This window comes from Spermophilus citellus (assembly GCF_964194105.1).
Source record: "Spermophilus citellus genome assembly, chromosome: 13".
NCBI lineage: Eukaryota > Metazoa > Chordata > Mammalia > Rodentia > Sciuridae > Spermophilus > Spermophilus citellus.
This window is the reverse complement of record NC_138193.1, coordinates 84592736-84617708: the sequence shown is the minus strand read 5'-3', so window position 1 is coordinate 84617708 and position 24973 is coordinate 84592736. Positions and strand designations below refer to the sequence as shown.

At 38.2% G+C, this 24973-nt stretch overlaps 1 protein-coding gene across 1 annotated transcript in view; it reads left to right on the top strand.

Moving 5' to 3' along the window:
* TMEM178A (transmembrane protein 178A) overlaps nucleotides 1-23149 on the top strand; it is a 60690-nt gene extending 37541 nt beyond the window's left edge. The window contains exons 2-4 of the mRNA XM_081264963.1: nucleotides 9295-9408; nucleotides 12631-12768; nucleotides 22434-23149. Of these exons, the coding sequence (XP_081121089.1) occupies nucleotides 9295-9408; nucleotides 12631-12768; nucleotides 22434-22675 (494 nt within the window). The 3' untranslated portion in view covers nucleotides 22676-23149. The remainder of the gene's footprint in view (nucleotides 1-9294; nucleotides 9409-12630; nucleotides 12769-22433) is intronic.
* Nucleotides 23150-24973: the final 1824 nt, after the last annotated feature.

Below are 24973 nucleotides of genomic sequence, written 5' to 3'. Positions count from 1 at the left end.
GCACTGCTATAAACATTTGTGTGCAGGTATCACTATAGTATAATGATATTGGTTCTTTTGGATGGATAATAAAGGGGTGGGATAACTAGGTCATATGTGGGGTGAGGGTGGTCCATTCCTAGTCTTTTGAGAAATCTCCATACTGCTCTTCAAAAGGTTATATTAGTTTGCAGTCCACTAACAATGCATGAGTTTACCTCTTTCCTCAAATCCTCACCAGCATTTATAGTTATTTGTATATATATATTTTTGTACTGGGACTGAACCCAGGGGTGCTTAACCACTGAGCCATGTCCCCAGCCCCCTGTTTTTATATTTTATCTGGAGACAAGATCTCACTAAATTGCTGAGTCTGGCTTTGAACTTGTGATCCTCCTACCTCAGCCTTTGGAGCCACTGGGATTATAGGTATATGCCACCATGAGCAGCTCATTATTTGTATTCTTTCTGATTGCCATTCTAACTGTAGTGAGATGAAATCTCAGTGTAATTTTGATTTGCATTTCCCCAGTAGCTAAAAGTATTGAACATTTAAAAAAAATTTTTAGATGTTGATGGACCTTTATTTCATTCATTTATTTATTTATGTGCAGGGCTGAGAATCGAACACAGTGTCTTACACATGCAAGGTAAATGCTCTGCCACTGGGCCACAACCCCAACCCTTGAACATTTTTTCATATATTTGTTGGCTATTTGTAAATCTTCTTTTGAGAAATTGCCTATTTATTGACTGAATTATTTGGTTTTTCTTTTGATGTTAAATTTTTATGTATTCTGGATATTAAACTCCTACTGGAAGAGTAGTTGGCAAAGATTTTGGTAGATTGCATCACCATTCTTTTTGATTCTCTGAATTAAAAAAAAAATTTCCCTCTCTTTTCTTTTCTTCTACATTTCATTCCTTGCTCAAAAAATGTATTTTTCAATCTTCACGTGTTTTTATGGTTTATATAATCTTTCTTGCTGTTGATTTCTAACTTAATTCTATTATGATCTGATAAGATGCAAGAAATTATATTGCTTTTTAAATTATTCTTTTGTTTTGTTAAATCTTGCTTTGTGTCCTAAAATATGATCTATTTTGGAGAAAGGCTGCATGCATTACTAAGAAGTAAGTGAAGTCAGGAGTTGTTGGATAAAATATTTTAAAGATGTCTGTTAGGTCTATTATATTTATAGACTTTTTTAGGTCTGAAGTGTTTTATTCATTTTATGTCTGGATGACTTACCTATTGAAATCACCCAGTATTATCGTATAATGATTATCTGAGTCTTTGTCTAGAAGGGTTTGTTTTATGTAATTAGGTGCACCAGAATTTGGCACATGGATCTCTACTATAGTTATGACTTCTTGTTGTATTGTTTCCTTTGCCAATATAAGGTGATCTTCCTTGTCTCTTTTGATTCATTTTTTAAAATCTGCTTTGTCAAATCTGAAAATAGCTACTCCTGCTTGTTTTTGGACTCCATTGGCATGCAATATCCTTTTCCATCCTTTTACTTTCAGTGTGTGGATGTCTTTACTCATAAGACGAATCTCTTGCAAATAGCATATACACTCTTGTTGTGTTTTAATTCACTGTGCCTATGCTTTTTAATTGAAGGGATGAGACTGTTTATATTCAGAATTATTATTATTATTATTATTATTATTATTATTATTATTATTATTATTATTGGTACTGAGATTTAGTTCAGAGGCACTCAAACACTGAGCCACACCCCAGCCCTATTTTTGTATTTTATTTAGAAACAGGGTTTCACTGAATTGCTAAGTGCCTCACCATTGCTACAAGCTGCCTTTGAACTCACAATCCTCCTGACTCAGCCTCTTAAGCCTCTGGGATTACAGGTGTGCACCACTGCACCCGGCTTCAGAATTATTATAGAAAGATGATTATTATTTCTTGGCATTTTGATTATTTTATACATTAAATCAGTCTTAATTTTTATTTGCTTAACTGATTTTTTTTTCTAGTGAGCTTTATTCATCCAGAAGCTTAGGGGTTTGTTTTTTAAGTTTTTCTGTATATATTATTTAACTGTTTTCTGTAGTGCTGACTTTTTGGTCACAAATTCTTTTAGCTTATCCTTATCTTGGAAATATTTTATTTTTCCTTTGATTCTGATGGCTAGCTTTGCTGGATGTAGAAATCTTGTTTGGCAGTTCTTTTGTTTTAGAGCTTAGATTTTCTTATTCAAAACCCTCCTAGATTTTAGAGTCTGAGCTGAGAAATCAGTAATAATCCTTATTGGTTTATCTATAAATGTGACCTGATATTTTTCTCATGAGGCTTTTAATAATCTTTCCTTATTCTTTATTTTGGGCATTTTGATTATGATATATCTTGAAGAGAGTCTTTTCTTTTTTTTTTTTTTTTGTTGTTGTTGTTGTTGTTGTACTGGGGATTGAACCCAGGGCCTTGTGCGTGTGAGGCAAGCACTCTAACAACTGAGCTATATGCCCAGCCCTTGAAGAGCTTCTTTTTTATTATTGTTTACTTGGAGTTCTACATAATCCAATATGTAGATGTCCACCTCATTTCTAAGTTTTCTGCTATTATTTCACTGGAAAGGTTCTTAATAACATTAGCCTCTACTTCCATGCCCTCTTTAATGCCAATGACTTTAGTCTCTTAATGCCCCAGAATTCTTGTATATTCTGACTATAGTCTTTTATTTATTTTTCCTTTACTATGTACTGAGTGTTCAGATTGTACAATTCTTTTTAAATGTTTGCCAGTATTTTGTTAAGGATTTTTGTGTGTATATTCATAAAGAATATTTTGTAATTTTCTTGTGATGCCTTTGGTTTTCATATTAGGGGAATGCTAACTCCATATTATGAGTTAGGAGCTAAGTATTCCCTCCTCCCCTCTCCTCCCCTCCCCTCCCCTCCCCTCCCCTCCCTCCCCCCCTCTCTCTCTCTCTCTCTCTCTCTCTCTCTCTCTCTCTCTCTCTCTCTCATATATGTAATATATGTATATATAATTTTTTAATTAAAATTTTTTGGAGGAATCTGTGAAAGACTGTTAAGTCTTCTTCAAATATTTGGTAAAACTGACCAGCAAAGTCATCTGGTCTTGGACTTTTCCTTGTGGGAAATTTTTTTACTAAGTTAATTACTAACTCAATCTCTTGACATATATGTAAGATTTTCTATTGCTTCTTGAGTCAGTCTTGGAGTTTGTGTCTTTCTAGGAATATGCTATTTCCTCTGTCTTGTCTAATTTATTGGCATATAATTTTTTTGTGGTTTTTCCTTATATTTCTTTTTATTTCTGTAAGTTTGTTAGTAATAGCGATACTGCTGGTTATCAGTGACGAGTTCTGTTCCCTCCCATGTTGAAGTTTGAACATTAGAGAAGCAAACGGAGGCAAGCATATAAAGCAGGGTTTACTTAAAAAGGGGTGACAGACTTCTCCCAGGAGGGAGGAGGGGGCCATAGCTGGTATCCTGGTATCCCCAGAAGAGAAGTGCTCTACCCTTTTTATATGTCCTAGGCTTCCTTTGTTCTGGAGCCATCTCCCCCTTATCTTTCTCCTTCCTAGGTCCAGGAATGCTTGTGGGGTGGCCTTAGGTGGGAAACAGGTGGGCTGAAAGGGGAAGGGCCGGATGGACCAGCCCAGAACACATTCATTAGTAACCTTATAGCTCCCTGTAGGGAGGGGCAATTCCTGCGGACAGGTTAACCTTAGCAACGAGTTGGAGTAGGGACAGTTTCTTGATAAGGGTGGAGGAAGGGCTCTGAAGTAATTAACATTTCAGTCCCTCAGGGGACAGTCTTCGACTTGGTGGAATCACTCAAAATTGGCCTCTTTGATCTGACCTGACTCGGTTCACCTATCTATACTGACTGCCTGTCTAATTCTTGCTTCAGTAGCTTCTGTTTTATTCCTGATTTTAGTAACTTGAATCTTCCCTCTTTTTAAAGCTAAAGCTGGTCTTGGTGGTGCATGACTGCAATCCCAGTGGCTAAAGTGACTGAGGCAGGAGGATTGCTAGTTCAAAGCCAACCTTAGCAACTTAGTGAGATCCTGTCTCAAAATAAAATATAAAAAGGGATGGGAATGTGACTCGGTGGTTAAGCCCACCAGGGTTCAATCCCAGGTACCAAAAAAAAAAAAAAAAGGTCTAGCTAAAAATTTGTCCGTTTTATTAATCTTCTCAAAGACCAAGTTTTTGGTTTGTTTACTTTCTCTATATTTCCATTCTTTATTTCATTTATCTCTAATTTTATACTGTATCTATTTCTGCTCTGTGTTTGGTTTGCTCTTCCTTCCTAGTTTCTTAAGGTAGAAAGGTAGGTTATTAATTTGAGATATTTTGTAACATAAATTTCCCTCTAAGCTCTCTATTTAAACTTAGAACAATACTTGAACAATACTATAAATTTAGTATTGTGTTAGCTTCTTGTCACTGTGACTAACAAGAACAACTTAGAGGAGGGAACATTGTTTTGGTTCAGTTTCAGAGGTTAAGTCCATGTTCATCCAACTTCATAGTTCTGAGTGCAAGGTGAGGCAGATATCATGGCAGAAGGACATGGCAGAGGAAAATTGCTTAGCTCATGACAGCTAGAAGCAGAAAGAGCTTGAAGGCAAGGAGCCAGGGATAATAGTTAGCAAGGGCACATCTCTGCTGAACTACTTCCTCCAGCCATGCCCTACCTGCCATTGATTCACTCAAATTATTAATGCATCAGATGGATTAATCCACTGGTTGAGTTGTAGTTCTCATAATCTAATCATTCCACTTCTGAACATTCCTGCATTATCTTATGCATGAGTTTTCAAAGGCACACCTCATATTTAGATATAAAAAGTATGTTGTGATTTTGTTTTCATTAATCCCAACGTGTTTTCTAATTTTCTCATGATTTCTTTGACTCATTGATTATTTAAGAGTGTATTACTTATTATACACAAATTTGTGAATTTTCTGATCTTCCTTCTGCTATTGATTCCTAATTTCCGTGAACTGTGGTGAGAGAACATACTTTATATGAATTTAATTTAATACTTTTAAATTTATTGATTTTTTAACCCTAATATATGGTCTGTGCTGGAGAATATTCTATGTGCATTTGAGCAGAATGCATATTTTGATGTTGTTAGGTAGAGTGTTCTATAATGTCTGTTGCATCTAGTGGTTTATAGAGTTGTTTACATCTTCTGTTTCCTTGTTGAATTTTGGTTGTCCTGCCATCATTGAAAGTAGGTTAGTGAATTCTTCAACTACTTTGTTGGTTGAATTATCTGGTTCTTCTTTCAATTCTGTCAGTTTTTGCTTTTTGTATTTTGGTGCTTTATTGGTAGGTACTTATATGTTTATAATTATTATTTCTTCTTAATGTAGTGATCCTTTTATCATTTTAAAATGTCTCTCTTATCTTCTGTAATAGTTTTTGCCTGAAATCTGTTTTGTCTGATATTAGAATAACCATTCCATCTCTCTTTTGGTTACTATTTCCATGGTATATATTTTCCTATTCTTTTACTTTCAATCTATTTGTGTGTTATTTAAGTCTAAAGTATATATTGTGGACACTAAATAGTTGGATCATGTTGTTTTATCCGTGATGCCCATCTCTATCTTTTGATTGGTATTATAATCTATTTACATTTAATGTAATTCCTGAAGGTAGGATTTGTATCTACCAGTTTGCTCTTTGTTTTCTATATGCCTTATGACTTTTGTTTCTCACTTTCTCCATTACTGTCTTATTTTGTGTTAAATGAAAGTTTTCTAAAGTGCCATTTTAATTACCTTTTATATATTTGTCATCATTGTTAATTTCCAAGTAGTGAACCTATTAATTAGAACTGACATCTTAATTTTTAACAACTTAGTTTGGATTAATACCAAATAAATTTCAATTGTATATAAAAACTTTGCTCCTATATAGTGCCATTCCCTCTCCCCTCCTTTGTACTATTGTCATACAAATTCAATGTTTATACATTGTATGTGCATCAACACAGATTGATAGTTATTGCTTTATTCTTTATGAATTTTAAATCAGATAGGAGAAAAAAATTACAAATGAAGCATGGATTTTGCTGGCTTTTATGTTTACCTATGCCATGGCTTTTACAGCTGCTTCTTCATGTGGATTCACTTACAGTCCTTTCATGTCAGCTTAAAGAACTCTCTTTAGTATTTCTTCATGGGAATTTCTGATAGTGCTCAATTCTTTTCATTTTTGTTTTACTTTTCGTTTCTGAAGGATAATTTTCCTGCATATAGAATTCTTGATTTACAATGTTTTGAACATCATCCCACTCTCTTCTGGACTTTATGGTTTCTCATAAGAAATAAGGTGTTAATCTAGTAAAGATCCTTGTACATGATAAGTTGTTTTTTCTTCCTGATTTCTTCTTGCTCAATCTTTGGCTTTTAACAGTTTCATTATTATGTGTCTGAGTTGGGAACTCTTTGAGTTTATTCTTTTCATATTTTGTTAAACTTCTTAGATGTATAAATTTATTTTGTAAATCAAATTTCGGAAGCTTTGGACAAATTATTTCTTCAAATATTATTTTTGCCTCATTCTCTCCTCCTTTCTGTAGCTCCCATTATACTTAGGTTGGTATAATTGATCTCACAAATTGTATTTGTTTTTCTTTATTTTCGTCAGGCAGGATAATATCAATTGACTCATATTCCAGTGTGCTAATTCTTTCTTCTGCCTGCTCAAAACTTCTGTTGAAGTGAATTCTCGCTAGTGAATTTTTCATTTCAGTTATCGTATTTTTCAACTCTAGAATTTTAGAAAATACTTTTGACCACTTTTCTGATATTCTGGTTTGTGAGGTATCATTTTCATACCTTATGTTTTTGGACATTATTTACTGTAGAGTTTTTAGACATATTTAGAACTACTGTTTTAAAGTCTTTATCAGATAAGTTCAATGTTTGGGCTTCCCAAAATGCCAGTTTCTAGTGACTGCTTCTTCCTACTTCCCTTATGAGCCAATCTCCCTCCCCTCCTTTCTTTCTTTTTTATTTATTTATTTATTTATTTATTTATTTATTTATTTATTTTTTATTGGTTGTTCACAACATTACAAAGCTCTTGACATATCATATTTCATACATTAGATTGAAGTGGGTTATGAACCCCCAATTTTACCCCAAATGCAGATTGCAGAATCACGTCGGTTACACATCCACAATTTTACATAATGCCCTATTAGTAATTGTTGTATTCTGCTACCTTTCCTATCCCCTACCTCCTTTCTTTCTAATTGTGGTGCTTGGAGATCAAACCCAAGGCCTCATGCATGCTAACCATATGCTGTACCACTGAACTACATTCTTAAGCCCTGGACCATACTTTCTTATATCTTTACTTATCTTGATCTTTCATGTCAAAAACTCAGCATTTTAAATAATATAGTGTTGCAACTCTGGGAATTAGATTTTCCCCTTCCCCAAGATTTGTCATTATTTTTGTTGTTGCTGTTGTTTTTTATTGACTTTCCTAAGCTAATTCTGTAATTTGTGTTTTTTGTCATAAGTGGCCCCTGAAGTCTCTGATTAGCTTAGTGTTCAGGTAATAGTTGGACAGAAAAGTCCTTCAATACCTGGAACCATTGTTAAGTCTCCAAGTTTCTGGCAACAGACTGTGTGTGTTTGTTAGGGCTCATCTTCGATTCTACTTTAGCCTTTCATTTTGTGTTTGTGTGGAGCTTTAAGATCAGCCTACAGATGACTATTAAATGGAATGATAGTTTTGAATAATAGAAATGCAAGCTATTATCACATTGTGGTCCTTTAACTGCATTTATTCCTACACCAGATTATTTGCTCTTTGCAAGCACAGGTACTTATAAACATCTAACTTACATAAAAACACCTAACTTATATGCCTTAGACCTTACAACCACGACCAAGGGGCTCATGTTAAAAAGAAAAAGAAAAGAACCTTGAGATTTTGGTGTCTCTGTGGTTTCATGAGGGAAAAAGCTTCCAAAAATCATTGATATTTTGGGGTAGTCTTTCTTAAATTGAGATTCAAGGACTACCTGCCTCAGTACTCAGAATTATATAGGATATTTGTTAAACTTCAGGTTCCTGGTTCCATTTTAAATCTTTTGACTTAGATTATCTAAGGTAGAATCAGGGAATTTTCATTTTTAACACCTCAGATGATTCTTATGCACATTAATATCTGGGAAACTCCTTAGGGAAGATAATCCTGTAGGTGTGTTCACAGGAAGGACTGACTAGCTTATGATATGAACCATGCTTAAATATTAATCTCCTCCTTTTGATGTCTGATTTTCTTTTTTAAAGTTCACTTTACTTTTATGCTTCCTCAAATTCCACCAATTAGAGATTTATTTGCATCTATGAGGACACTTCTGAACTACTGTCAGGGTTAAAGGACTAACATTTACTCAAACCTTTATAAAAATTAGTTTAGTGAGATTGTGTTTATCCAAACAACTGGCCAAAATAACTTACAGTGAAAGAAGGAAGTTTCAATTGTTCTTTAATTTTAAGAGAAGATAGGTACTTTTCATGAGATTCAGAAGCATTTAGAAGAATAGGACTTTGTTCATTTATGCAGTAAAAGCAGAGGAGAGGGTTCAAGATCAACCAGTGAGTGCCCTTGCCCATATCAAAATGTCGTGCCTAGGGCTAGCCATGCAACCAGACGAAGCAGGAAAAATAATTGTTTTCCTTTTCCTTTCCACTTTCAGTATTACCCTTTCACTCAAGATCCATAACTCAAGCCAATAACATTTGTATTGAAGAATGACATTAGCTGAGTGAGGGTTACATGGGCTTTTGACGATAGAGTCACCACATGTAGAAGTTGTCTTAATGGAAAAATGCTTTCTGATTTCAAATTATACACTTCCTAATGAACTTTTCTATATAACCTATTTGAAAGTTTGAGATTGGGTCAAATTCAGACATATAATTTATGTGTTAATTTAAAATTCTGGAACTGATTATTCCTGGCCATCCGTAAACTTTTAGGCTGTTTCTTTTTGGGTAGTTTAATGTTTAGGTCCTACAAACTTGGAATGGAAAACCATTTCGGGTAATACATAGATCCTTGTAAAATTTAATACTTTAAAAAATGAAACATGAGTTAAGAATTATTTCTTGGTTTAGGTTTTTACTGTTCTGACATGCCTCTGTTAATGAGAATCATCAAGATTCCTATCCCCTCTTCCATTCAACCAAGTTTAGGATAAATTATTCTGCCTTAGGTCTCCAGAATTCTATTACAAATGAATAGACTAGTAAATCGCATTTCTTTTTTCCTTCAAGGTATTGCACAGCGGTGTACAGCTATCAAGTACCACTTTTCTCAGCCAATCCGCTTACGAAACATTCCTTTCAATTTAACCAAGACAATACAGCAAGATGAATGGCACCTGCTTCGTAAGTATTTCTGGGAAAGAGAGAAGAATTGGTGTCTTTCTGAACAAAATCCTTTCTTCTTCCCCACACACCTCTCAGATTTGGACTGAAATATAGTATTTATCCCACATGTGCCTTTGGACCTCATGGGATTTGGTCAGAGGCTCTGAGCATCTTTTCACTATGCTGTAGGCTCGGCTTGTTTATAAGCCAGATGTGTGAAAATCAAGTATGAGGCTCTGTGAAACAGTGTAGCCTGTGCCTCTCTGTTTTGGCAGCATCTGTATATACCAGATGACTGAATATTTTCTTAACCAAGTCATAGGGTATAAGGACCTGCCTTTCCACTTGTCTAACAAACCAAGAAGATGATACTTTCTATGCTTTTATATTTGCTTTGTTTATACAATATGTATTTTAGCTACTGTGTTTATCTCAAACCTTTGTATTTCTGCTAAAATATCTTTATGAATGTATGTCATAATTTTCTCAGTGGGTGTCTGTTACCTCTGTATCTCAGTGGAAGGAAAAGCTGTTTTTCACTGTTGGGGAAATGTGAAACTCTACAAAGGACCATGCAATGTGAAACTAAAGAGGGCTGATATTTTTGTGGAAATTATTGACTCAAACTGTCTGGTGATAGATAGCTCCTGAAAACAAAACATTACATTGAATTCTTTTCAATGTGTTCCCAAATTAGAGGTTAACATTGTCATTTTTTTCCGGTGAAATAAGCAACAAGGACTGAAACTGCTTTGGTAGTGAGAGCCACTGCAGAAGTCCAAGCAGGGTCTCATTCTGTATGTAAACAGCTCTGCAGAGCTAAAGACCCTTGGATCTCAAACATATATGTGTTAGCTTTTCGTTGCTGTGACAAATAACTGAGAAAAACAACTTGGAGAGGAAAGACTTATTTTGGCTCACGGTTTCGGATGTTTCAGTCCATGGTCGACTGGCTCCAAGGCAGAAATATCAGGGCAAAAGGGCATAGCAAAGGAAAGTTGCTCTGCTTATGGCAGTCAGGAAGCAGAGCAAGGGGAAGGAGCCAAGGATATGATAGAGTCCCCAAAGGCATATCCCTGAGTGACCTACTTCCTCAGTCCATGCCCCACCTGCCTATAGTTTGTAACACCTCCTGATAGTACATTCAGCTATCAATGGATTAATTCACTGATGAGGTCAGAGTACTCATGATTCAGTCACTCCCTCAAAGCTCCACCTTTGAACATCACTGCATTGGAACCAAGCCTTCAACACATGAGCTTTTGGGGATGTTCCAGATCCCAGTTATAGCAACATACATGGAAACTCTAATTGCCACATTATATTATTGGTATAATACATAATATTGTGAATGCAAACTTTAAAACTTGGAAAAATCTCTGGATAAATTGTGACTTATTTCTTAATAATATGGCTTCTTGAAAGTTCTTTTTTGCTGGCAAATTTTAGCTACCACTTCTCAATAGGTCCAAGTCAGAGTCATACCTAAGTGTTATTAATTCTTTATGAGCATGTTTGGAGTTCTTCATATTAATTATCTGTCCATATGAGCCTCATGGTTACAGGTCAGAAAAGATCATTAGTGGAACCTGAAAAAGAACCTTATCTCTTCACTGTGAACCCAATTGTGGCCCAACAAGGCAATATTTTACCGCTCTTTTAATTTGGGGGGAGGTTCTCATAGAAAGATGCTTTTAACAATCTCATGCATGGCTCTTTCTAAGAAAATCACCTTGGTAATATCTGTACTACATTTGCTGGATAAGGTTAACATGTCTGGTACTAATGCAAATCCCATGTGGATTATATCTGAACTTTGTGTCTTTTAATAGTCTTAGAAGATAGAACTATCACTCAAACCACAGGGAATTTGAGAGGTTGTAAGATAATAGTGGCTGAACTACTATCACAGTTCTCTAGTTCAGATATGAATCTCTTCAAACTCCTTTTATCCATAACATTTAACTCAGTATCTTTAAATTACCACTCCTCCTGATCCCTTGCTCTACCTCCTTTTCTAGGTAGACACCCTGTTTTTACTTGGATGCTCTGAGCTAGAAATGGAGAATCCCTTTTAAGAAGAAGGCTGGTCTGTGTGTGGCTAAGATGCTAAGAGCAAGGCTGGAGGCTACTCCATGTAGCACCTCTAAGATACCAGGAGCTGCAGACAGATAGCAAAGTGGCAGCTGCTCAGGCTGTTCCACATGAGCAGAGAAGCCCACACTTCCAACAGTGTGGTGTGCTGTGCATCTTGTCTTGGTCCCATATGCCCCTGAGTGTTCATGGTCCTTATTATTTTGCCCTCTGGTTGTCTAGCCCTAGGGCAGCAGATGTGTGGTTGGAATCTGTTATAAGAAGCATCATAACATTTAGCATTTAGATAGCAAAATTTTAAAGTTAGCTTTGTTAGGAAAACAAACTTAAAAGGAAGGAAGGAAATAGTAGTATGAAAAAGTAAAATAGGCCAAAGGTGGACACTCTTGAGTGCTGTGTTAATTTAGTAATTGGAGGGAACATGGGTCTGGATAGATGTCACCACTAAGCCTGACTGTTGGGTATCCAGTGGAGACTTGACCCTTGGGAACAGTTTCTCCTTCACCTGGATAAATGGGTGCTTGGCTTCTGGGACCTGTACCTTAGGAGAGAGGGTGTTTATGAGTAGACACCTCCTCTGTGCACTTTGGGCCATTATTTTATTCCCCACCATTGACTTCACTTTCTCAAATCCTTTTCTAAAATAGGCAGATGTAAATGAAATGTAAATGTAAATGAAAAACAGAGTAATCTTCGCCCTTGACACTCAGACAAAACCTTATTTCACTGTAGTTCTCTGTTTAGGCTCTTCCACCAATGACAGATTCATTACAGCCACTAATTAACCTTCATTTGTATTGCTCTTTTAGGGCTAATAAAGGGAGTTCTCAACCCTGCCTCACTCTCAGTTTGCTAAGTCCCTTGTTCTCTGCTACTCTACTGACCTTGTGGTTGCCCTCTGGTGTGCTGTGTACTTGAATGGATTTCTCTGTGCACTTGGAGGGATAGACTCTGCCCCTCCATTGGTTATACTGCATCTAGTCTCTGTGGACAGACACCTGGGAAGAGAATTCCCCAAACCATTTCCCTCCAGCCCAAAGCCTGTCTGTGTAACTGAGTAGTTGTCACATAGTATACAAAACTCTGTTCTCTCTTCATTTACTTTCCTGAGTCGTCTGATTGTGATTATCTCTGTTTTGAGATTAGACTTAAGAAGAATCACTGCTGGCTTCCTGGGCATGGCCGTAGCTGTCCTGCTGTGTGGCTGCATCGTGGCCACCGTCAGCTTCTTCTGGGAGGAAAGCCTGACCCAGCATGTGGCCGGACTCCTGTTCCTCATGACAGGTATGCTGCACACCTCAGGCTGCCTCTCCCAGCCAAGGTGAATGCTGTTCCTGTAGGCAGCAAGCTTCACTTTGGTACATCCCCATTAATTTTATTTTACTTTGTGAGAAGAGCAACCAGAAGGTCATTTGGCTTTGGAGGGAAGTACAGAATTTAAAGAAAACAAAATGCAGCTGTGAGTTCTGCATTGTGGCCTGTTAGCAGGTGAGATGGAAGTGTCCTGGGTTCATTCTCCATGTGAGCCAGGTCTGTTTTTTTTTTTTTTTTCCTGTCTCATGCTTTCAGACATGCACCAAAGCCTGGTCTGGACTCTTGGCAGAGGCGGGCCACGGCTTCTTAGGCACCTCCAATGAGAGCAGAGGCGATAGAAAAGCATAGCTCATTCCTGGGCTGAAAGTCGGCTCAAGGTACATGCCTCAGAGCAGGGACCTTGGCATCGATATTGCAGACAAAGCAATATCATTTCCCCCCACAGATATTTTTTGAGGACTTACTATGTGTCAGACACTGTTGTGGGTACTAGAGATGTGATAAATAGCGTGAGAGCCTCTTTGTTTGTCTGTTTTGTGGGGACACATCAGCAATGGTTTATGATCCTGTTGAAAGCTATGAAGTAAATGGACAGAGTAGAACAGGGGCTCGGGAAGGCCTCACTGCGTGGTGATTTCTGAGTTAAACTGTGAGAAGCAGCCAGTGGTTGGGAGTGTGCTGCAGGCCCAGGAAGCTTAGCACCCCACTCTAGGTAGGAATGTGCTTCTGTGTTTTCAGCCTCAGAAAGAAAACCAGCGTGGCTGGAGAGGACCAAAGGAAAGGAGGGAAAGGTGGGTATCACACCAGGCAGGAGCCACAGGCAGTGGCCAGATCTCTAGGGCGTTCTTGGTCATCATGATGAGTTTGGATTTGAAGCTAAGGGTGATGGAAGCCACTAGAGGGATTTAAGCAGAGGAACTTGACTTAAAGCATGAGACTGGGAGGGGTATGTGTGGAGACATGGCCAGGGAATTTTGGATTAACAAGTGAAGGATATTTTTGTCTAAAAATGGCCAGGAGTTGAGTTGATGGCTAACACAAGCTGAAGGTGGTGGCAGGGAAGAAGTCTTTCTTCTTACCCTTCATAAAAAATTACTGTGTTAATGATGAGTGAATGACATATTAAGTTCCTCCAGGTGTACCCAGCATCAGAACTAATGCCACCTTAGGTGGCCATGTTCAATAAGCTTATTTCCACTTCCCTGGAGAACTGTTACTCAGGTGACCATGATGAAGTTTTTTAGGTCTTCTCACTATAACTGGTCATTTTCTAAGCCTGTCCTCCAGGGCTTACAGCATTTTCTGTCTGTCTATCTGTCACACACAGCCGGCAGGTGGGTGACGCTTTGCTTTCTGGCTTGCTGGCCCTAGGCCCTTCCTTCAACTCCTATCTGCCTATTTTCTAGCATCCTGATAAACTATTCAGAAATCCCATGGACACTGCATAGTTCTGAGCAAAAACCCAAGTTAACTTTTCCAGATTTTGGTGAATGTGCAGTGGCACCAGGAACCTTACACAAGTTCCTGACATTTTGGAAGAGGATTTGAACTCTGAGGTCAGCCACTGGGTGCCTGCCTAAGGGATGTATTTAAAATCCCAATTGTAGAGTGAGCAGGACGGAGCAGCTTAGAAAAAGAGACCAGAGAATTCCTTTTAGTCTTTGCTGGGGCTTAGTGATCATTAAAACTTTCCCCCACTTTCCACCCCATTATCAGTGTCCCCCCTTTTTTCTTTAAGTATATTCAATAAGTGCAGATTTTCCCCCCTCCCCCAAAAGGCACCACATCACAATCCTTTACCAGGAAAAAGAGGCTCTCTAGACTTGGCAAAAGCTTCATTAGGATTATTTTTAGTTAATATGCAATAGTACTGGAATAATTTAGGATGCTTTTAGCATATAAAGCAATTGTTAGCATTAAAATAAATCATGAGGCCATGAAACTCAGGCCCAGTGAGTGTGCTCTGAGAGGCCTGGGGAGGTTGGTCTAGTTTTAAGAAAAGGAAGGTGGATGTTTAGTGTTGATTGGGCACAGGAGAAAGCCTGGCATTTCCTGGGTTCTGTATTCATCTGTGCCTTGCTGTGGGATTTAGAGAGATTTGTCTTGTTATTAAAATAATGCCTTGAAATTTTCTTTATAAACAACTGAGGTAGCTATGTTCTTCCACTGCATGAGATAAATTAGCTATAGAACCTTCACATGCAGTAACGGGGAATGAGAGCAAATAAGGGTTAAAAATTGATTTTAATTAAGCAGACTCTCTTCAGCAGCTCTTGACAACAGCCCTCCCACAGATTTTTGATGCTAAACTTAGCCTCTTCTAATGCACTGGCATCTTCATTCTCTGCCTGAACTTATTAGCCAAACCTTCAATGGAGAACATCAATGATGTGACAGTCTGAGCCTGTGAAAATAGAAACTATTGAACAGTCTTCCTCCTTTTGCCTTGTTTTAAGCAGACAGGTCTTGATTACCCATATGAGGAGCAGCAATGCCATTACTCACATCTGGGAGTCAGGTTGCGCCCCCTTTCTTTTTGCTGGGATCTGTGAGGGTTATTTGAGCAAGACAGGCAGACCTCACATTCCCCTAAGGGCCTTGAATTTAGACTTTTGATGTCACATGCTCTGAGGCTACACACTGACACAGAGGCACACACAGAGGATTGAGGCAATCAATTCTTCTGCCTAGTAGTACTACTCTGAATGTGCTGAGAATGGATATTTCCATCCACATTAAAGGATGCATTCTATGAGATTGCTGTAGTAATGCTATTTGTAATTATTATAATTTAAATTATAAATATCTTAAAGGGTCACTTTATTTAATGCTAACCTTTTAAAATATAATTTTTATATTTCTGTTGTAAGTATTTTAAATATCCCTTAATACACTGGGAGTCTCAAAAATTGGAGCTTGGACCTTCCTTGATGGAGGTCTCCCTGCCCACTGAATGCATTCTCCTTCACAGGCTGTGCCCTGAGTGGTCACTGCCGTTTTGAAAAAGCACACTCAGCATATAACATTCCCATCCTTGTAGCAGATAAAGAGGAGACAGTGCTTAGGAAGCACCATTCAAATGTCAGGGGCAGTTAACATCCACCCTGGGTTGCCCATTTCTTTGCTTTAATGCAGACAAATGAAAAGACTCTGCTGTAGTAGTGTGGTCTGTGTCTGTGTAGTAGGTGTATGAAATTATCTAGGCCATCCATCAATTAGGATCTGAAACTACAGGTCCACAGGGTTTTTTTTTTTTTTATCTGAAACCCTTGGGGCTAGGTTGTGTTTTGTAACTCAAGATTTTGAAAATTTTATTTTAGAAAGGTAATATGGTACATGTATCCAATATTATCTAACTCTCTCAGCAAGGTCTGGGGTAGCATCTTGAAATGAAATACATTGACATTTCTACAGCAAAACTTATGAATATTCACACTAAGCAGGATCAATAAGGACAATAACAGATTATGTTGGAGAAGTTCAGGCTTTACCACTGAAAGACTTGCTATTATCTTTCAGAAAAAGATTGTTCTCCTCCCCCTCGTCCTTTACAAATTGTAGATCTGTTTTTATTTTTACTTACTATTTCCTTGTTTTTTAAAGTTTTGGTCTGTTTCTGTTATCCCTGCCCAGTCATTTAGTTAAGACACTGTAGGCCTAACAGTTTGAGTAATCTATGTGAAAAGTAACAGGAGGCACTTTTTGCTGGAAGGGCAAAAAGACCAGAATGATGGGCAGGTCATCGTTTGGTGGGGGAGGCAATCAATGTTTATGCCTTTGGGTGTTGTAGTTAGGTTATTTATCAAGCAAGCTAACCACTGTGAAGTGGCTTCTACTCCTTTCAACCTTTTAAGCACATCAAAGGAGGCAGGTTAAAAGAATGGGCCCAGTTGCCCTAATTACATCTTACCAGCTGGCCATAGGCACCAGGAAGATTTTAGGGTAGGGCATTAGGTTGATGATCTGGGATAGTAGCATAAATTCACTGCTGTCCTGATCTGAAAATATCCCTTCTAGCCCTGCAATTGTGTAATATTGCATCTTCTAATTAAGAATATTGGCAGAAAAACTTTTAATATTTTATAAGAACAGTAGATGCATATAGTGCTTGTCAGGGAACAGTAATTATTCACTCTTTTGAAGATACTACCAGCAATAGCCAGGAGCAAGCCCAGGACTGGAGAACCTCTCTTTCCTGGGGCCACCAGCTAGCTGAAAAAGTATCAGCTGTCAGGGGAGAAGAGGAAGGGGGAGGGTGACAGAAGAATGAAGGAGAGGTGGCCTCGTTACCCACGGATCTTCAAGATGGACCCTTAGATTCCGAAAGTTTTGCATGCCAGAGTTTCTTATTTGTCCTTTAGCATCCCCATTTACATCTCTTTCATTAATTAGATTGCTGTTGATGGCAATGCAGTATTACCACAAATAACTTGCTACATAGGTAAGTCCTACACGGGGTAATTTGGGAGGACCAGGCCCTTAAGTTGGTAGAATCTCACTGTATGGCAGAATTAAGTTTTGTTCAGCAGGTTTCCTTCACCCCATGTGCTCAGCTCTGTCAGGCATATGTGGAAGTCAAAGAAGTCTCTCCTACCTTTGCCTGAGAAGTAAGATGGAAAGTGGAGTGGAAGGAACACTTCAGTTCCTAACCACATGGGTGTCCAACAAAATATGGCTGTGACCGGCAAGAACTGGTTAAACTAAGTTACCTCTAACATAATCAGAAGTAGGGCTGGGAACAATTATTGACTAACTGATGAACCAACCCTTAACATAGTACAGTCTTACTAAGACCAACAAAAGAGATTGAAATCTACATCATTCACCGGTTGTGTGGACATAATGTTATGGGTTGAGTTTTATGTCTCCCAATTCTATGTTAAAGCCTTAATCCCCAGAACCTCAGAATGTGACCTTATTTGAAAGAAGGGTTTTTAAAGAGAAAACTAAATTCAATTAGGTCGTTAGGGTAGGTCCCGACCGGGTGCAACGCCTGTCCTTAAAAAAGAAGAAATTTGGACACAGTTACAAAGGGGACACCATGTGAAGACACACACAGAAGATGGCCATCTACAAGGCAAGGAGAGAGACCTCAGAAGCAACCAGTCCTGCTGATGCACTGATCTCAGGTTCATAATCCTCTTAAGTCACCCAGTCTGTGGTGCTTTGCTATGGCAGCCCCAGCAAACTCATATACATGAATTTTGGAAGATGTGCTTATGGAACTTAAAATAGAATTCATGGTATAAAAATTAACCTAAACTATCAATCCAGCTACAATAAGCATACTTTCATTATTTAAAACAATGTTTTTTTTTTCTTGGTGTCTTCGAATTTAGAAGGATTTTAAAAATTTGTTCTAATTAGTTATACATGACAGCAGAATACATTTTGACACATTGTGCACTAATGGAGCACAACTTCTCATTCTTCTGCCTGTACATGTTGCATTGTTCCATTGGTTATGCAATCATACATGTATATAAGGTAATAACATCCATCTCATTCCGCTATCCTTCCCACCCACACATCCCTTCCCTTCCCTTCCCTCACTCATCTCTACCCCATCCAAAGTTCCTCCATTCTTCTCTAACCACCTTCCCCATTATGGATCAGAGAAAACATTCAGCCTTTGTTTTTTGGGGAGGATTGGCTTGTTTTGCTTAGCATTATATTCTCCATACTACAGTGACATAGCCACGTCAATGTTTATAGCAACTCAATTCACAATAGCTAAACCATGGATCCAACGGTAGATACCCTTCAATAGATGAATGGATATAGACAGATATTTTTTTTTAAAGTATCTTGAATGGGGCAAGCTTCTTTTACAAAAGCTTATTGGAAAAGTTGGAAACAATGCTTTGTCTCTTCTCAGTACATTTCCTTATAATAATCCCAAATAGCCCAGCCCATCCCACAAACAACAGCTCTGAGAGCTAGGTATTTGCAAATTTCCTTGAGATTTGTAGGTCCGAAAGGAGAATCTTTTCTTGTTCATCTGTCCTTTGCTTTCATCTTACCCCAAACAGCTTCTCCTTGAAAGGAAAAAAGATACTATGGAAGGGCAGCAGCCTGTGAGGGCATTTGTGGAGAGAGGGTAGGGAAGAAAGGGGGTATATTTGTGGGCCAATAGACCTGATTTCCACTCTTTGTTGAGTGAATCAAGGCAACAGGAAATAAAGTAAGTTTTCATCAAAGTTTGCTGAGTGTCTATTAAAAAGGACCCAAGTGGCACAAAAAATATAATACTACATGTAAAATAAATACAAATCAGTAAAAGGAATAGCACAAGGGGACAACCAGATTTGCAAAGTAGATTAGCTTTCTGTCACTATGACAAAATAACCTGAGAAAATCAACTTAAAGGAGGAAGAGTTTGTTTTGGCTCATGGTTTCAGAAGTTTCAAACTATTGTTTGTTGGTCCTGGCTTTGGGCCTGAGATAAGACAGCCTCATGGCAGGGAGAGCATGTGGAGCAAAGCTGCTTACCTCAGGGTGGCAAAGAGAGAAGAAGGGGCTGGAGTCCTAATATCCCCTTCAGGGCAAGCTCCCAAAGACCACACCCCCAAAGACCGATTTCCTTCCACTAGGCACCACCTCCTAAAGGTTCCATGACCTCCTACTATTGCCTCAAGCTGGGAACTGAGCCTTCAGCATGTGGCCTTTGGGGGATGTTTATCCAAACCATAACATGAAGCAAGATAGATCCAAGAGTAAAAGTAGAAGCCAAAAGCATACCAAGAAATCCCACGCTTTTACTTATGGCGGGGCAACAGATTTAGCTTCAAGGAGCTTCAGCTTTCTGGAAGCTTGAGCACAGATTTTCTGTTAGTGACATCATTCAGTGTCCACGGAGAAAGCACACACCAAGTGCCTAGGCAGGGCACAGCCATCCATAACATTGAAGACAGATAGAAATCTTTGCCTGGCTAAGTCCTCAAAGTAGATTGTTTCCTATGTGGCCTTTTCTATTCAATATAAACCCTTGATGTAATAATAAAATTTATTCCACCAATAGCAATTTTGGGGAGCTGATAAAATTGAAGAGAGTACATACAGAAGGAAAAATACACAGGGCACTTCATTTTTTATTTGGTTACATAAAACTGAGGGCTAGATTCACTAAGAAGTTTTAGAAAAATGTATTTTTCCACGTCTTCTATTTGGCTAGCAGAATTGTAGAAATTTGACATCATAAGTGCTTCAGTTACCAAGTCCCCCATTTTTTTTCCCTAGATGAAGACACAGAGACTCAGAGAGGTTAGGTAATTTCAGGGTCACACAATGAATAGTAGTAGAGCCAGGGAACAGAATACATTATTTCTTATATCCCAACTCCATGCCTGCACACATCAAAGGATGCTTAAAAGTCTGTTTGAACTCAAAGATATCAGAGGTCATAAAACTGTGGTATTTGTAAAAAGAAAAAAAAAAGAAAATGTTTGTTGTTAGGCATTCAGCTGTGTGTAAACAGCTAAATGCAAAATTGAGGGTTTTTTTTTTCCCTGAAAATAGGTCATTGTTCTATTATTATATTTTACCTGTTGCTACTCCGGAGATCAATTTTCCCCCACTAATGGCCTTGTTCTATTACTAGCATTCATTAAAAGGGACTTGTTATACATAAACATTGTCTTTTTTATTTTTGGTGCCAGTAAAAATAAAAACATTCCCAGAGATGTCAGAATATTTGCTCTTCATAAGGTCTGGAGAAAGCAATGGAATATTCTTTATTTTTAACAGGATATTCCTTTATGAAAGAATTATTTCCATCTAGTTCTTTCTTCTGGAGAACTCAAAGTGATGGGTCTGCTGTGAAAAAAAAAATGGAATCAGAAGAAAAAAGATGAGATTTTGCTCTTTTAGAAAAATGAAATCACTTTAGAGTTCAAAAACAGAATTAGGCAAAGAGTAGAAAATATCAAATTATCTCAGATCAAGTATCCTTGTAAGTTAGAATATTTATTTTTCTAAGTGCACATTTGGAAAAAAATTTCAGGCAATATATCCTTACATGATTTGAATAGAATTAGAGTTATAACACTTTTAAAAATGGCATTAAGTGATTTTTATTTCCTTCAAATTGCTACTTACTCTGAGTTTGTGTTTTTGTTTTTTCTTCTAGTGTTTTCCATCTCCAAAGCTATATATTAAAGGGAGGGATGGTGATTCTGCTTCTTGTAACTCTCTTTTCAGTCCTAAAATTTGTTTATTTCTAGTGCTGCCTGTATGCCTAAAGGTACCAAAGCAATTTCCCAGCAAGTAGGCCTCCATTGAACACAGGGATAAACCAGAATATGATGAAAAGATGTGTAGGACCCAGAACAGACCAACAGAACTGGAACTGATACTCGACTGGGTGTCAGTTTCTGTTTTCATTACTCATCTCTAATGTATTGGCTGCTATTGTTCTGATCCCCTACTTGTCCGAAAAGAACGTTGGTTGTGTCCCTTGCGGTGGAGTAGAAGTGTCTACATCCTTGGAATATCACTTAAGCACTGAAAATCCTATGGCTTGGGCTTTTGAAGCATTTGTATTGGTTTGGATTTTACTTTCTTGAAGGACAGTTATACTTACATGTATTGATATAAAAAAGTAAAATTTGGTGGTGTGTGTCTACTTATGTCCCTTAAATTGCTTACAGTTTGAATGGTTGAAAGTATATGATCTCTTTATCCAAATTACTAGACTTAATTTATATTATTAAAAAGCATTCATTCTTCATTTAGGAAATTTGTTTGATGCCCCAGTATGTGCCAAAATCTGTACCTTAAAAAAACAATCTGAGCTACTTGTAAGAATTTATTGAAATATTACTATAGGAGACATGATAAATTTTTATTATAATATTTATTGAGAAAGAAAGCAGACTGCGTGTAATGATTGCCACCATATAAAAAAAATTTCAAGTCAGGTATGGAGTAAAGGAACATGATAGTTATTTTGTGTTAGGTTTGAGAAAGAGTATTTCTTTTCCTTAAAAGTTGGGGGCTGGGCATATAGCTCAGTTGGTAGAGTAGTTGCCTCACATGCACAAGGTCCTGGGTTCAATCCCCAGCACCACAAACAAACAAAAAAATAGAATTTTTATTAAATTGTTTGTTTGTTTGTTTGTTTAGTATGAGGGATTGAATCCAGGGGTGCTCAACCATTGAGCTACATCCTCAGCCCATTTTTTGTGTATTTCATTTAGAGACAGGGCCTCACTGAGTTGCTAAGCTGGCTTTGAGCTTGCATTTCTCCTGTTTAAGCCTCCCAAGCTGCTGGCATTACAGGCGTGCACCTTCATGCCTAGTTTATTGAATTGTTTTAAGAATAAAAACCAAAATAAATTTAAACATGCATAATCATTCACACCAAGTAATTCTGAATCATTGAAGTTATCAGAAGTTTCCTGTCTATCTTTTTCACCTGGTATCTCTAGTCCCTAGTGTGGGGTCTGGCACATAGAAGTTTTGTCCTAGTCTGTTGAATGAATTAATTCAAGTAAAAGAACAATAAATTGATCTTTATGAATTTGGAGTGGTTGCCTTATTGGTTGGTCCGATTTTCAGAAAGGACTGCCTGGTGTTGGCCTGGCGGCAGGCAAAGCCGTAACTGATGGTTCTGTTCTCTTTTGTTTTATTTATAGGGATATTTTGCACCATTTCCCTCTGCACGTATGCTGCCAGTATCTCTTACGATTTGAACCGGCTCCCGAAGCTCATTTATAGCCTACCTGATGATGTGGAACACGGCTACAGCTGGTCTATCTTTTGTGCCTGGTGCAGTTTAGGTTTTATTGTGGCAGCTGGAGGTCTCTGCATCGCTTATCCGTTTATTAGCCGGACCAAGATTGTACATCTAAAGTCTGGCAGGGACTCAACGGTATGACTGTCTGCATTCAAGGCCCCTCCATGGTGTGGGCAACTCCTGGGGGAAGTGGAGCGGAGTTCACATCAGGATTCCAAGCACAAAAGCCGTCTTTTACATTCCAACCTGTTGCCTGCAGCCCTTTCTGGATGACTGATATAAAATCATGCAAAACCTCCCAACCTTTCTAAGGACAAGACTACTGTGGATTCAAGTGCTTTAATGACTACTTATGCTTTGAGAAGGAGTAGGAGAAGAGGAACTGCATCGGAAAAAAAATTTGTATGATTTCCATTTATTTCAGAAAGTTTGTATATAACAATTACCTGAGAGTCATTTCTATTTGCAAAAGGATTCGTAACAAAGCAAGTATAATTTTCTTGTCACTGTACAATGCTTGTTAAATTTTAATGCAGCATCTTCAGAACTTGTTCGAATGGTGTCTTGTTGTGTCAGCACCTGATATTTGTGCATTATTTGTGGCTGTTCCTTGTCACAGGAGGATTCTTCTGTTGCCTTATTATTATTATTATTATTATTATTATTATTATTTAATTGAAGTCTCTTCTCTGTCTTTGTAATGGAATCGAAATCATAAGAAAAACAGATCAACCGTGTAAGAGCTAATCCATGACACTATGCAGTATTGTTTGAAGTCCTATCTGTTGTTCAGCTTCCGTCTCTTATGTTAACTGGATTTCTGCATTAAATGACTGCCCCCTTGTTAATCTAGGTGTGTTTTTCTCTTTCAGCTGTGTCAACAAATTTCCTTAGCCACAGGACAGATGAGAACTCTGTTGTTTTAGTAAGACTCTTATGAAGCCTAATTGCTTCATTTTAATTAGGTTGGCCATTATTATTTATCTTTTGTAGCAATCACACACTTGATATTGACGAAAGATTTTATTTTCGAACTTCTTTGTAAACCTTGCTATAAGATTTAAAGTTCTTCCCTGCCTCCTTTACCATCTGCCTTGCATTTACCCAGTGATAAGGGTACCTTGTTCTTGGACCCCTTGGACCAGTGATTTTCAACTTTGGCTACCTGTTAGAATCACCTGGCAAAATTCTTCCAAGGGACCTAAGCTGGGCCCCAAGCTGGGTCCCACCTGAGACCAATTAACTCAAGGTCCACATCTGAGTCTAGGCTTGAATTAAAAAAAAAAAAATCCCATATACTGCTGATGTGCAGCTGGCACTGTTTGGGGCCAGAATTACACTTGCCTCCTTAGCTACCAAGTCGGTTAGCTAATGTACTTAGCTCCTACTACGTACCTGTAACTGGCCTATGCTTTTTTCCAGGTGTTATTTCACTCAGTCCTCTCAAAATATCTATGAAGTAGGTGCTCTTCCTGGAAGCTGAGGAGCACACTTAGCAGTGTTTGCTTCATCTCCGCCTCAGCCTTTTCCTATGTGTGGGCCCAGGACCAAAGCTAAAAACCCTCCATTGTGTTTTCTCATCTTTCAGTGGAGAAGTGAGCACTAGCTAGCTTCTAAGCTTTTCCTTTTAACACCAACATTTTCCCCTCTCTACACATGGTGTATGTATGGTAAAGTTGCTCTATAAAATACAGGAAGATGTCTTATCCCGAATAAGATGCTGTTTTAGATCTTAATTTCGCAAAAGTTTACTCTCTCTTCTTTATAAAAGCTAATTTAGTACTCAGAAGAGGAAAGGGATAATTATCCCCAGAGAGAATACAGTCTGATTTTCAAGTGACAATGTCCACATTTTGTTATGGAAGCTGCTGGAAGAGGCTGAAAAATGCCAGTGGCCACGCAAACTCTTGTCATGGTTCCAGGCACAGCTGAGGCTTGTGAGCACGTTCCTGACAATCTCTCAGGCCTGTTTAATAAACCGGTCCCTCTGGACGGGATCAGAGACATATAGACAGGGGCAATTATTTTCATTTATAACTTATGTGGAAAAATCCTCAAAGCGGGAGAGAGCTCTTTCTTTGAAGTTCTTTTTAAAGATCCCCTAGAAGATGTCAGGACTCTTGAACATTTATATTCCACCCACCAAAGCAGTGTCTGAGTGAGTAACTTTTGAAGTTTCAGGGAAGCTTCCTCTGGGGTTTGAGATGAGAATGGAAGAAAAGCTTCGCAGTGGCAGAAGGTGGAAGGGTTCACACACCAGAAAGATGTGCCCAGAAGCCAGGGGAGTTCACTTAGGATTCAAACGTGTGCTGGCAAGAACTGAGCCTCCCTGCTTTCCAGCCCCAGCAAGCTCCGAGGAAGGAGCCATGTGTCTGGCCAAGGTTCCTCGCTTTCTATTTACTGTCATGGAAATGTGAGCAAACGTTGCCAGTGCCGGGG